At 37.4% G+C, this 12,441-nt stretch overlaps 1 protein-coding gene across 4 annotated transcripts in view; it reads right to left on the reverse strand.

Annotated features, from left to right (window-relative positions):
* Window positions 1–12,441, reverse strand: part of PIK3C2G (phosphatidylinositol-4-phosphate 3-kinase catalytic subunit type 2 gamma) — a 669,174-nt gene that overhangs the window by 187,692 nt on the left and 469,041 nt on the right. For all 4 annotated transcript variants that reach the window (XM_061417725.1, XM_061417726.1, XM_061417724.1 and 1 more), the window contains 2 exons: window positions 9,967–10,147; window positions 5,508–5,615 (listed from right to left, as the gene is read on the reverse strand). In XM_061417725.1, coding sequence (XP_061273709.1) covers window positions 5,508–5,615; window positions 9,967–10,147 — 289 coding nt within the window. The remainder of the gene's footprint in view (window positions 1–5,507; window positions 5,616–9,966; window positions 10,148–12,441) is intronic.

The raw sequence follows: 12,441 nt of genomic DNA on the forward strand, positions 1-12,441 counted from the left end.
CTTTAGCTTCTCTTCTTTTTTTAGCTATTTGTCAGGCCTCCTCAGACAACCATTTTGTCTTTTTGCATTTATTTTTCTTGGGGATGGTCTTTATCACTACCTCTTGTACAATGTCACGGACCTCCGTCCATAGTTCTTCAGGCACTCTGTCAGATCTAATCCCTTGAATTTATTTGTCACTTCCACTGTATAATCATAATGGATTTGATTTAGGTCATACCTGAAGGGTCTAGTGGTGTTCTTTTTTCCTTCAATTTAAATCTGAATTTTGCAATAAGGAGTTCATGATCTGAGCCACAGCCAGCTCCCAGTGTTTTGTTTTTGTATGTATGTATATTTATGGCTGATTCACATTGCTTTGGCAGAAACCAGTACAATGTTGCAAAGGAATTATCCTCCAATTAAAAAAAAAACAAAACAAAACTTGGACTCTGTCACATCAACTGTAACACCTTGGACAAATTACTTAAATGTTTTTGCTTGTGTGTTAGTTGCTCAGTTGTGTCTGACTCATTATCCCTATTTCACATTGGAATAAATGTTTGTATCTTAATGTAATATAGGGGTAAAAATCCTACCTCATACAAATGTAATAGGTATATGGATATAAAATAGCTTTTACAATGTCTGATATTAATCAGGTACTTCTAAAAGATTAATGCATTTTCCCCCTTTTTGTTAATGAACATTTTCTTATCTTTACAAATAACTGTACAACATATATTTCCTGTTCTCATGTTTTTCAATTATACTTTACATTTTATCTTCAGCTAAAGCTGAACAATATCATAAACAGTATCGACTGCTTTCCATTATTTTCCTTTTATGTGCTTGTAATTGTTTGAGTGCTAAAGGCTATATGTTTTTAGGTTATTAGAGAGTTCATGTTGACAGTGAAAAATTAAATCAATACTAAAAGGAAAAGGATTTTATACTTTTAACTTATCAACTTAGTAAAAATATGACATCAATACATTTTGAAAGATCGGTTTGAATGTCATTATTACTGAGAAGTCTGAAATGGGTAGAAGAGAGGAAAGGATCTATTTCTTAACCTATCGATGTAAATCTAACATAATCCCCAGGCAAACAGAAACCCTTGTTTACTGAATCAATTTGAGTTTTACAGTGAAAGGATGAGGCTGCCTGTTAAGTAATGAATTCTTGCTGCAAGAATCAGTCAATCAGGGAATATGACCTTCTGTCATGGTATTAATTAGGAAACCCTGTATTGGGCCACAGTCTAGACTAGTGGTTTTCAAATTTTCCTCATTCAACTCTGGGGATGAGAGGCATGGGGGGAGGTGATAAAGTCTTTGAGGCATGCCAAGTCCAGGAAAGAGACAAAGGGCTAAGGGAGACTGAACCCCTCTTTGTAATTACATCACTGAGAGTGATTGTGCTTTCATTGTTTCATACTTTGGTTTTCAGATGCAGTCTGTTTTTTGAGAGTCACAACAAAAATACCATACACTTGACAACTAGTATGCACAAACCACTATCTATATGCAAATAGAAAGAGGCACCATATCTACCTCTGAAAGAGCCTGTGGAAAGTTGGTAAGAAAGTACACACACATGCATTAAGTCAAAAATAATTTACAAGGCAATGTAACATAGTTGAATGAGGAAGCACATGAAGAAGGGAGTATTTCAGAGATGAGCTGAATTTGAAGATTGTGAAAGACATAGATTAGTAAACAGGTGAAAGAAAATGTTTGCTAGATAGGAAAAGGCAAACAAAGACACCTCAGAGTAGAAGTTAAATGTGGATTGGGAAGGCCATAACCAAGAGATAGGGAAGAATAAATCAAAGTCTTAGAGGATAGTTTATAAAAATGATGAGATAAAGGAGCTGGAATAGAGAAAGATAAGAATACGGAAAGGATGATATGACGTCTCTTGTTGTAAAGTAAACACTGCTGAAATAGATTTAAAAGAGATTTTTAAAAGGAAAAGAAATCTATTTAGTAAATGAAAAGTCTGGTCCTTACTTTCCCAGGAGTAGAGAAGGATTGCATTAAGTTATTCCTACTCTCTCATTCTATCCATCCCTTAGTGAGACAGGAAATGGTCCATTGTGGTTAGTGGTCTGAACGAGAGAGGTAGGGGTGAGAATTCTTCTTATAAAGAAAGCTTAGCCAAACCTAAGAAGACTTTTGCTTTCTGTCTTGAAGGGCCATGTTTTAAGAAATGGATTGAGCCAGGCCTGAGTGCTTCTCCCTAAGTAGTTAACTGATGGTGATTAAACTAGAATGCTGACTGTGTATGCAGGCTTTGCCATGCTCTCTCCTTCATGGGACTTCTCTCCAGAGTGACTTCTTTAAAAAAAAAAAATTAAATTTTTTAATTTTAATTGGAGGCTAATTACTTTACAATATTGTATTGGTTTTGCCATACATCAACATGAATCTGCCACAGGTGTACACGTGCCCCCATCCTGAATCCCCCTCCCACCTCCCTCCCCGTACCATCCCTCTGGGTCATCCCAGTGCACCAGCCCCAAGCATCCTATATCCTGCAGTGAACCTGGACTGGCAATTCATTTCTTATATGATATTATACATGTTTCAATGCCATTCTCCCAAATCATCCCATCTGCTCCCTCTCCCACAGAGTCCAAAAGACTGTTCTATACATCTAAGTCTCTTTTGCAGAGTGACTTCTGACACACGATAAGCTCAGTATTGACTTTTCCACCATCACTGCATTTATCAGCTTTCTCCCCACATGGGCTTTCTGATGTCCTAGAGGACTGGTGGTATAACCAAAGATCTTCCCATACTCATTATTACATCCATAGGACTTCTAACCTGTGTGAATTCTGTGATATATAATGAGGTGTGAGTCTCAACTATGTATTTTCCACATTTATTGTGTTTTTGCTGGTGTGAAGTCTGTAGCATAAAGTAAGGTATTTACTAGACTAAACGCCATGCCATGCCACATTCAAAAGGCTTTCCTCTGGCATGAACTTGCTCATAATCAACACGTTTAGAGGTCTGACTGAAGGCTTTTCTACACTGCCAACACGTATGTGCTTGTTTGCTGGCATGGGGAACCCAGTGTCAAGTAAGACTGACACTGACTATCTTATTTGACACTGGATTTACTCTAACTGAAGGCCTTACTACGTTCCTTACACTTGTAAGACTTCTCCCCAGTGTGAACTTTCTGGTGGTCAGTAAGATTTCTATCAGAACAGAGAGCATTCCCACATTCATTTCAACATAACATTTGTCACCTGTGTGAAGTGCCTGCTGCTGTAAAAAGATTCTACTCTGAATGAAGGCCTCCTACACTCATGATATTCTGCGGACTTCTCCCCAGTAAGGGCTGTCTGATGTGCCTCTGAGGGAATGAGGAGTGAAGGCTTTTCTTGTTTGTCCCCTTGATGAGGTTTCTCCCTGTCTATATTTATTGAGACGGGACGAGTGGTGACAAGTCTCCTCACATTCACTTCCATAGAGTCTGTCCCCTCAGTGGGTGCTCAGATGAACCACTGGCTGAGGGGTTTCTCTAAAGCTCTTAACATACTCATTACATTCCCAGAGTTTCATACAAGTGTGGATTCCCTGATGGTTAACCAGATGTGGGTTCTGACGAGAATTTTGCTGCATCTATGGTACCTTCAGAGGTGATGTGTGTCCCTTCAGACCTCCTTGTTGTTCAGTAGGACTGAGGACAGACTAAAATGTCCTGCAGGTGAGAGCTTCGCCTGCCACTTTCCCTGTTCATTGCTGTACGCACAGCAGAGCTGACCAGAGCATATGGGCAAAGAGATGGCTCCACCTGGGGCACTTGCCAGCTTCAGGAGAAGTGCTGACGGCTGCGGGTTGCTGTAGGGGAGGAGCGTGGTCTCAGCCACAGCACTTTGGGTGCTGACTGCTGGGCTAGTGGGGACCTTGGCCTGGCCAACTCACCTGGACACTTCCACAGCCACCCAGTAGAGCCAGTGCTCCACATCCCCAAGGCCTGCATGAGGCCTTGATATGTAATTTTAACTGAAAAAGAAAATCTTTATATTCCTTAAACAATAACAACAAATCAATAAGGCAGAAATAAAAAATAACATCTGGCCTTCACAATCTCCATTGTTCTTTCTATGTATTGCTCATGTGGCTGCTTAAATAACCTAGTTATTTATGTAAAAACCTTCCTTTTCATTTCAAAAACTGTTAACTGGATCCAACTGTTTTTTGATTGTAGTGCTAGAAAAATATATTAATACTTATAACCGAAGAAAAAAAGATACGCTGTCTTTGAAATATCGAGTTTCCATGTATCTTTAGCATCAATCAGTGTATACTACTCACAATAAAAATGTTACACATTTTTAAAAAAAATCAGTGATGATTTGGATTTTAGCTTTGATAGACACCTCAGCTTATGGAATTGATGTTTTGTTTTTGTTCAAAATACATCTATGAAGTATATTAGGAAACTTTGTAGGGTGTCTTTGTAGCAGAAAAGTTGTCAAGGTGACAGCATTAAGTTTTTAGCAAAATGTTTTCTATTCATGCATTGTGCGGGTGTGTGCATGCTCGGTCGTGTCCAATTCTTTGCAACCCCAGGGATGGACTGTAGCTCTCCAGGTTCCTCTGTCCATGGGATTTCCCAGGCAAAAATACTGGAGTAGGTTGCCATTTCCTTCTCCAGGGGATCTTCCTGACTCAAGGATCAAACCTGAGTCTCTTTCGTATCCTGCTTGGCGGGCAGATTCTTCACCACTGTGCTTCCTGGGAAGCCCTCTTCTATTCATACTAATGGTCTAATTTTCCCCTTAATTATTAAATTTGTTTCCTTGACTTATTAAGACTTCAGTTATGTAACATTTACTGTGTATGTATGAAAGTTTAATCTCTTCACTTCTAAATGTCACTTATCATTCATTTTTAATAGAGTCTTCTAGTCTTGGATTTTGGAGAAAGAAAATAATAAAACTCATGGAGAAAGAATGATTCTAAGTCAGACAAGTGTGACTGATAGAGACTTGGCAGAGAAGGAGTTTGTGAGTTCAATGATGCTAAGAAGGGCTTTCCGGGCATGAGTAAAATCACAAAATATATCACATAGCATCATGACTCATGAACATCAATGAATTTTAAATTGAATCAAAACTGAGATGTTATAGCTAATGATATATTCGTGTCCTAGGCAAGGGTGTACACATAATCTAAATAAGCATGAAATTAAACCAGCCTGCATGGGGTCACCAAACCAACCAGTTTTGATTAAGTCAAGAAATCAATTTAAGTAAGGAGTATTTTTATTTTTTTCACTGAACTGAAAGTCTGCTTCTATTAATAAACCAATGAAATAGCTGATGCAGTTAATGTGATCCCAACTGGTCACAGTGCATCAAATAGATCACGCAGTTTGGATGAGATCCAATTAATTTTTCTTAAATAATTATAATAACAATTCACAAATTGTTTCTGCCATTTCAAAACCTAAACAACACAAAATAAAAATACTCAACTTATCTACTGAATACATCGACTTACATCACCATCAATCCCCTGTACGCATAGGGCAGGGTTCAGAGGGAGGTGACAGGTCTTTGTACACCAAAAGAATTCTTCTAGTCTGCCAAGCTCCTTCTTCAGGACCTCCTGTGAAAAATCATTAGAAAAAGCATTTTTGAAACTGTAAAGAACTTGACTTTCCCTTCAAGTTATATGTTTCTTCTATTGATTATATAAACTCGTTAATTTAGGGGTTACACACTTGGGTGCTTTGGGTCGGTGGGTGATGTAGCTGCATATGAGGAGGCAACAGGCTAAAACAAGAGGGAGTCCCAGGAAAAATGAGGGCGTAAAGATTGAATGCCCTTTCTGAAGCACTTTAAATTAAAAACAAAAGCAAAACAAAGTACTGTTCTGTTCAAACAAAACATGATGCATGGGGCTTGACCTGTGACCCAGCAACTTGCAACCCCTACTTTAAGGAATTATTAACATGATCCATTTATTGTAATTCCCTGAAATCTTAGTTTGTAACTCTTAAGATTTACACTTGATACTAATAGTACATTTTAGAAAAAAATTTACATAGAGTAGGTGCAATAATGACAAAAAAGGTAATTACGGACAATTGATAAATGTCAGAAACAGTAACATATATGAACAAATAGTTTACTAAATGCCAGTGAGTGTATTTCTGATACTTGACTTACTCCCTTCAACAGTCCTCTGCACACGTGGAAGGTCAGAGACCAAACAACACCTTTAGCATTGTGTATCCCCTGAGAGGAAGAGAACAAACTTACAGATATCAAGGGGGAACTGAGGGGATGGGATGAATTGGGAAATTGGCACTGACATATATACACTATTAGGTATAAAACAGAAAACCAACGAGAACCTACTGTACAGCACAGGGAACTCTACTCAGTGCTCTGTGGTGACCTATATGGGAAGGAACTCCAAAAAAAGGGGGACACATGTATACATGTAATTGATTCACTTTGCTGTACAGAAAAAACTAACATAACATTGTAAAGCAACTATACTCAAGTAAAAAAAAAAAAAAAGAAGAATTGTGTATTCCCTGTCAAAAAGAGGGAAAAGCAATGATAATTAAAAAAAAAAAAAAAAAAAAACTTTTGGCCTACTTTGAAAACTCTTTTAAGTACATTTCTACAAATGAGGATATCAGATTAATGATGCTTGACCAACTCTCAAGAGTTTCTCAGCTCTGACTCCTGGCTCATGGTCAAATGACAGAATCGACTGCTTCCAGAATCCAGAAAAACAAGGAGGAGAAGTGGGGCAAAGTTCCACAATGGGATTCTTTTCATCTGTCCTCTTTGTCTTTTCTATACCTGGATTTGCCTGAAGAGCATCACAGAGGGGAACCTCTGCTCTCTTTAACTAAAATTTCTTCACTGGATATCAGTTTAGTTCAGTTCAGTCACTCAGTCACGTTCAACTCTTTGCGACCCCATAAATCGCAGCACGCCAGGCCTCCCTGTCCATCACCAACTCCTGGAGTTCACTCAAACTCCTGTCCATTAAGTCAGTGATGCCATCCAGCCATCACATCCTCTGTCGTCCCCTTCTCCTCCTGCCCCCAACCCCTCCCAGCATCAGAGTCTTTTCCAATGAGTCAACTCTTCGCATGAGGTGGCCAAAGTACTGGAGTTTCAGCTTTAGCATCAGTCCTTCCAATGGAACACCCAGGACTGATCTCCTTTAGGATAGACTCATTGGACCTCTTTGCAGTCCAAGGGACTCTCAAGAGTCTTCTCCAACACCACAGTTCAAAAGCATCAATTCTTTGGTGCTCAGCTTTCTTCACAGTCCAACTCTCACATCCATACATGACCACTGGAAAAACCATAAGCTCGACTAGATGGACCTTTGTTGGCAAAGTAATGTCTCTGCTTTTTAATATGCTATCTAGGTTGTTCATAAGTTTCCTTCCAAGGAGTAAGTGTCTTTTTTTGTTTGTCTTTTTTTCTTCTTGTTTTTTTTTCATAAACACATCACTGTTTATTTTCTTTTTCTTTCTTTTTTTTTAACTTTACAATATTGTATTGGTTTTGCCATATATCAACATGAATCCACCACAAGGGTACACATGTTCCCCATCCTGAACACCCCTCTCACCTCCCTCCCTGTACCATGGCTACAATCACCATCTGCAGTGATTTTGGAGCCAGCCCCCCAAAATAAAGTCTGACACTGTTTCCACTGTTTCCCTATCTATTTGCCATGAAGTGATGGCACCAGATGCCATGATCTTAGTTTTCTGAATGTTGAGTTTTAAGCCAACTTTTTCACTCTCCTCTTTCACTTTCATCAAGAGGCTTTTTAGTTCCTCTTCACTTTCTGTCATAAGAGTGGTGTCATCTGCATATCTGAGGTTATTGATATTTCTCCCGGCAATCTTGGTTCCTGCTTGTGCTTCTTCCATCCCAGTGTTTCTCATGATGTACTCTGCATATAAGTTAAATAAGCAGGGTGACAATATACAGCCTTGACATACTCCTTTTCCTATTTGGAACCAGTCTGTCGTTCCATGTCCAGTTCTAACTGTTGCTTCCTGACCTGCATATAGGTTTCTCAAGAGGCAGGTGAGGTGGTCTGGTATTCCCATCTCTTTCAGAATTTTCCACAGTTTATTGTGATCCACACAGTCAAAGGCTTTGGCATAGTCAATAAAGCAGAAATAGATGCTTTTCTGGAACTCTCTTGCTTTTTTGATGATCCAGAGGATGTTGGCAATTTGATCTCTGGTTCCTCTGCCTTTTCTAAAACCAGCTTGAACATCTGGAATTTCATGGTTCACGTATTGCTGAAGCCTGGCTTGAAGAATTTTGAGCATTATTTTACTAGCGTGTGAGATGAGTGCAATTGTGTGGTAGTTTGAGCATTCTTTGGCATTGCCTTTCTTTGGGATTGGAATGAAAACTAACCTTTTCCAGTCCTATTAATTGGGCTTAAAAAAAATGGGGAAAAAAAAGCCTATAGTAACTTGTGAGAAATTATAAATTCTTCTCCCATCTCCTTCTTTTTTCTTTTCCTGTTTTCATGTGAAGAGGTGTTCTCACAGGAGCAGCCAGTCAAGGTGAGAGAAATGTATTTATGTGAGAGGATTATGTCAGTATCACTTCAAAACTTGATGCAATTGGTCAAAAAAGGCACTGTACTGACTGTAGTATGCATCTTCAATACACGAGGGGTTTTAAAATATAAGAAATAAAGACCAAACCTATACACAAAGTTTGTACATTTTAAACCAAATTTATTTTACTTGTGCTCAACTTTTTGTTTACCATTAGACAATAACTAATGAGTTTGCAATAACATGGAGAAGTCATAGAAATGTTTTTTGCATTGCTTATCATGTTATGTGCCTTAAGGCTCTTCTCTGCATCCAGAGATTATATGCCTCCCATTTAAAAATAAATTCCATGCTTCTGCATTTTATTTTCCATTTTTTTTCCTATGTAGGTGAAGTAGCATAGCTTCTGGCATTACTACCAAATGAAGTGATTTCCAGTAAGAAAAATCTTGTGCTGGAAAGAGTTCTGGGACACTTTGCCTCCTACTATTTTTGTATCATTTTGTTGAAAACTTGTTGATTTTAAACAGTGAGTGGAGAGAGACCATGAGCTCCTTTGAGGACAAGATTCATGGTTTAGTCATCTTTCTATCCTTAACTCCTAGACCATAGTAAGTCCTTGTTATTGAATGACATTCTTAATCCAATGAATGGAAGTTCACTATCTCTCTATATCTAGAATGTGAGCTTAAGAGAATCTGCTCAATGGTAGATTCTTTACATCACTAATGAAGGGAACTAGTAATGCAGACAATTAAAAAGAGCAAGTGTTCTTCCATTAGATCAAGAACAAAAACAGCCAGGTCCTTTATTATAATCAGTGATGAAAGAGGGACAATATTTTGACTGCCATCCATGGATGTTAGTGTGAAAGCCTTACTATCCACACCACTATTCATTTGTTTCATGCATTTCATTTTATTTGTTGTGGCAAAAAAAAAAAAAAAAAAGTGCCTTTAAAAATGTAACTTTGATTAGTGCAGATTTGGAAAAATTTAGACCAAAATGTTGTCCCTTGGACAAGGGTGTTTAAAAAGTCCCATTTGTGTATTTCTTCTGTGAGTCTGAATTGTGCTTCTATTCTGAGGAAATTACTTCATCTGGTCATTTTAGTCAAATTGCCTTGAAATTGGTCTCTTGTCAGGTACTGTTTGTGCAATATGGCTATTTAAATTAAAAAACCATGTCCTGGTGATAGAAATTATCATTAACATTAGGGTAGTAAATTGACAAAAAAAAAAAAAAAAAACTTAATCAAAAGAATTAATTGAAGTGTCTTATGACTAAGTGGCAGTCAAGGAACGTACTTTCAGTGTTATGAACTTCAAACTTAATTGAACCATAATGAAAAAGAAAACAAAACTTCATTACATGAACATTGATGTCCCAACAGACCTGTCTTTGAGGGTCACTAGCAGTCTTGACTTTTTCCCCAATGTCTCCCAGAATCTTGATAAGTTTCTGCTCCTTGGAAAACTCATCCCTCAAGGCTTTTCCTGCACAGAATTGGAGTGCAGCCAATAGCTTCTGATACCAGCTTTTAAAATAAGCTTCATTCTGTGCATCCTTTAGCAGCCTGAAGGAAAGGGAGAAAAAGAATTCTTATATCTAAAGCTGATTTTTTAAAACACCTCCAGCAGGAACAATAAGTGCATTTCAGACTTATCTGTGTGATGGCTTTGGGCAGTTTAACAGTCTAGAATGGGGAAAATGTTGTTTATTTGTTGCCAGTCATCAAGTTTCATCTGATAGTTAATGAGATTCCGAGAGTGAAAAATCAATAAGAGACCCACTATTCCTCATTTCAGTTCACGATGCACTTTTTCTTCTTTCAGGCTTCTTAAGTTCTACGACAAATAACTTATCTTAAGAGCCTATTTTTGACTTATTATAATACAGACAAAGTTTTTTAAATTGTATTTAATAGTCACTATACGTAATGACGACTCAACCATCAACCCCAAGTTTTTCTGTTTTTCTTCAATAGATAATGTCCCCACACCGTCATATATCTATGTATTGCTCTTTGTTCCATCACTTCCCCTTGATTACCTGGAGGAAGATACCAGAAAGGCAAGAACATGGTGTTTTTTTGTTGTTTCGTTTTGCTTTCAGGTATTTCTGATTCAAATCTCAGCCCTACAACTTCCAAGTAACAAGTAACTTAGGCTACTTACGTAAGCCGGTTGAGGTTAAAAAAAAAAAAAAAAGGTAATATCTCTGAACCTATAGAATTATACAGAATGCAGAAAAAGTTAATGTGATTCTAATTCAAAAGGGCTTAGCTCAAAGTATGTACTAGTCAATAAAACAAACATTAGTTCAGCTGTATCTTGCAGTCTCCCCAAGCCAACTTCCCTCACTGGCAGTCTGCTTGTGTCATGAGCACGGGAGGCACAACAGAACAAGGGAAGGACATGTGGCTGGATAATGGAACAGTGACAATTACTGGATTACTCTTTCTGCCATGTAACAATTTATATTTCCTTGAAACTAATTCCAATATGCTTCAACTTTACTTTTTATTATGCCCTAAAACACTGAAGGAAAAAAGACTGATTCCTTTAAATCTCTTTGATTGATTCTTTAATTCTTAACTTGTCTCTAGTCTTCTTCTCTTCTGAAAAAAAAAAAATTACCATTCAAGGAACTATAAGAAAGTTATGTAAAGTTTAAAAATAAAATAAAAATTAAAAAAAAAGAAAGTTATGAGAATGAAATGCTGAAAAAAAGGATTAAATTCCTAGGAGCCAAAATATTAATATATATATATATATAGATGAGTTTCATTTTGCATTCCTAATTTTGCATATCTGCCCACTATGTATTGTGCTACAGAGTCTAAGAAACACATTATTTTCATTTGTTGTATGTTCTCTGTTCCTACACATTTAAGTTAAAAAATTAATTGAATGAATTTGCTTTTTTTTTTAGGAAAGGGCTTGCTCTCTTGTCATTTTTACGAAGCCAACTTATCTTCTCTCACCTCTTTGACTTTTGCAAAGGAAACATAAACCAAGTGGAATAATAGTTCTTGTTTCTGAAAAGCATTAAAAAAAAACCTCAAGGGGCTAAAGATGTATTGATGAAAATATAATCTATTGATACTTATGTTTTCAATGTAAGGAGAATAACAGACAATGAAAAAGTTTCCTACCTACTCCTTCAATGAGATTTTGAGATTTCAGACATAATAAATGAATCATGTCATTATTTGAAGGGTCCAGGAGAATAAGAGTTGTATGAATGTGAACTGGAAAGCCTCAAATGAAAGCATCCACGTTTAAAACTTCAAGGTAGTTTCTGCAGAATGTATACCTCAGAGGGGCTTCCCCAGTGGCTCAGTGGTAAAGAATCTACCTTCAATTCAGGAGACATGGGAGACACAGGTTCTATCCTGGTATGGGGAAGATTCCCTGCAGGAGGGCATGGCACCCCAGTATTCTTGCCTGAAGAATTCCATGGACAGAGGAGCCTGGTGGGCTATAGTCCATGAGGTTGCAAAGAGTTGGAAATGACTGAAGTGACTGAGCATGTACCCATGTATACCTCAGAGATTTTCACAGTAATCTGAGGACCTCAGCAATATACAGTTGTATAGGCTACTTAGTTTTCAATAAGGTAAAGAAGTGATGGGTACGATATTTCTATATCCCATATCGATGCTTGCCAACACTCTCATACCTTTTAAATACTGAGTTACCTGTTTTTAAAGATATTATTATTTAAAACTTTTAGAACATAAATATAACTCTATTACTGCCTATTACATACATGATGAAAGGTTATTCTGCACGGATGAAGTTAACTTTTTACTAAAATAATTAAAGAAAAGATATATTTTAGGAATGGGAGTATGGTCATAGGAAT

This window comes from Bos javanicus, chromosome 5, assembly GCF_032452875.1.
Source record: "Bos javanicus breed banteng chromosome 5, ARS-OSU_banteng_1.0, whole genome shotgun sequence".
In the NCBI taxonomy this organism is placed as follows: Eukaryota; Metazoa; Chordata; class Mammalia; order Artiodactyla; family Bovidae; genus Bos; species Bos javanicus.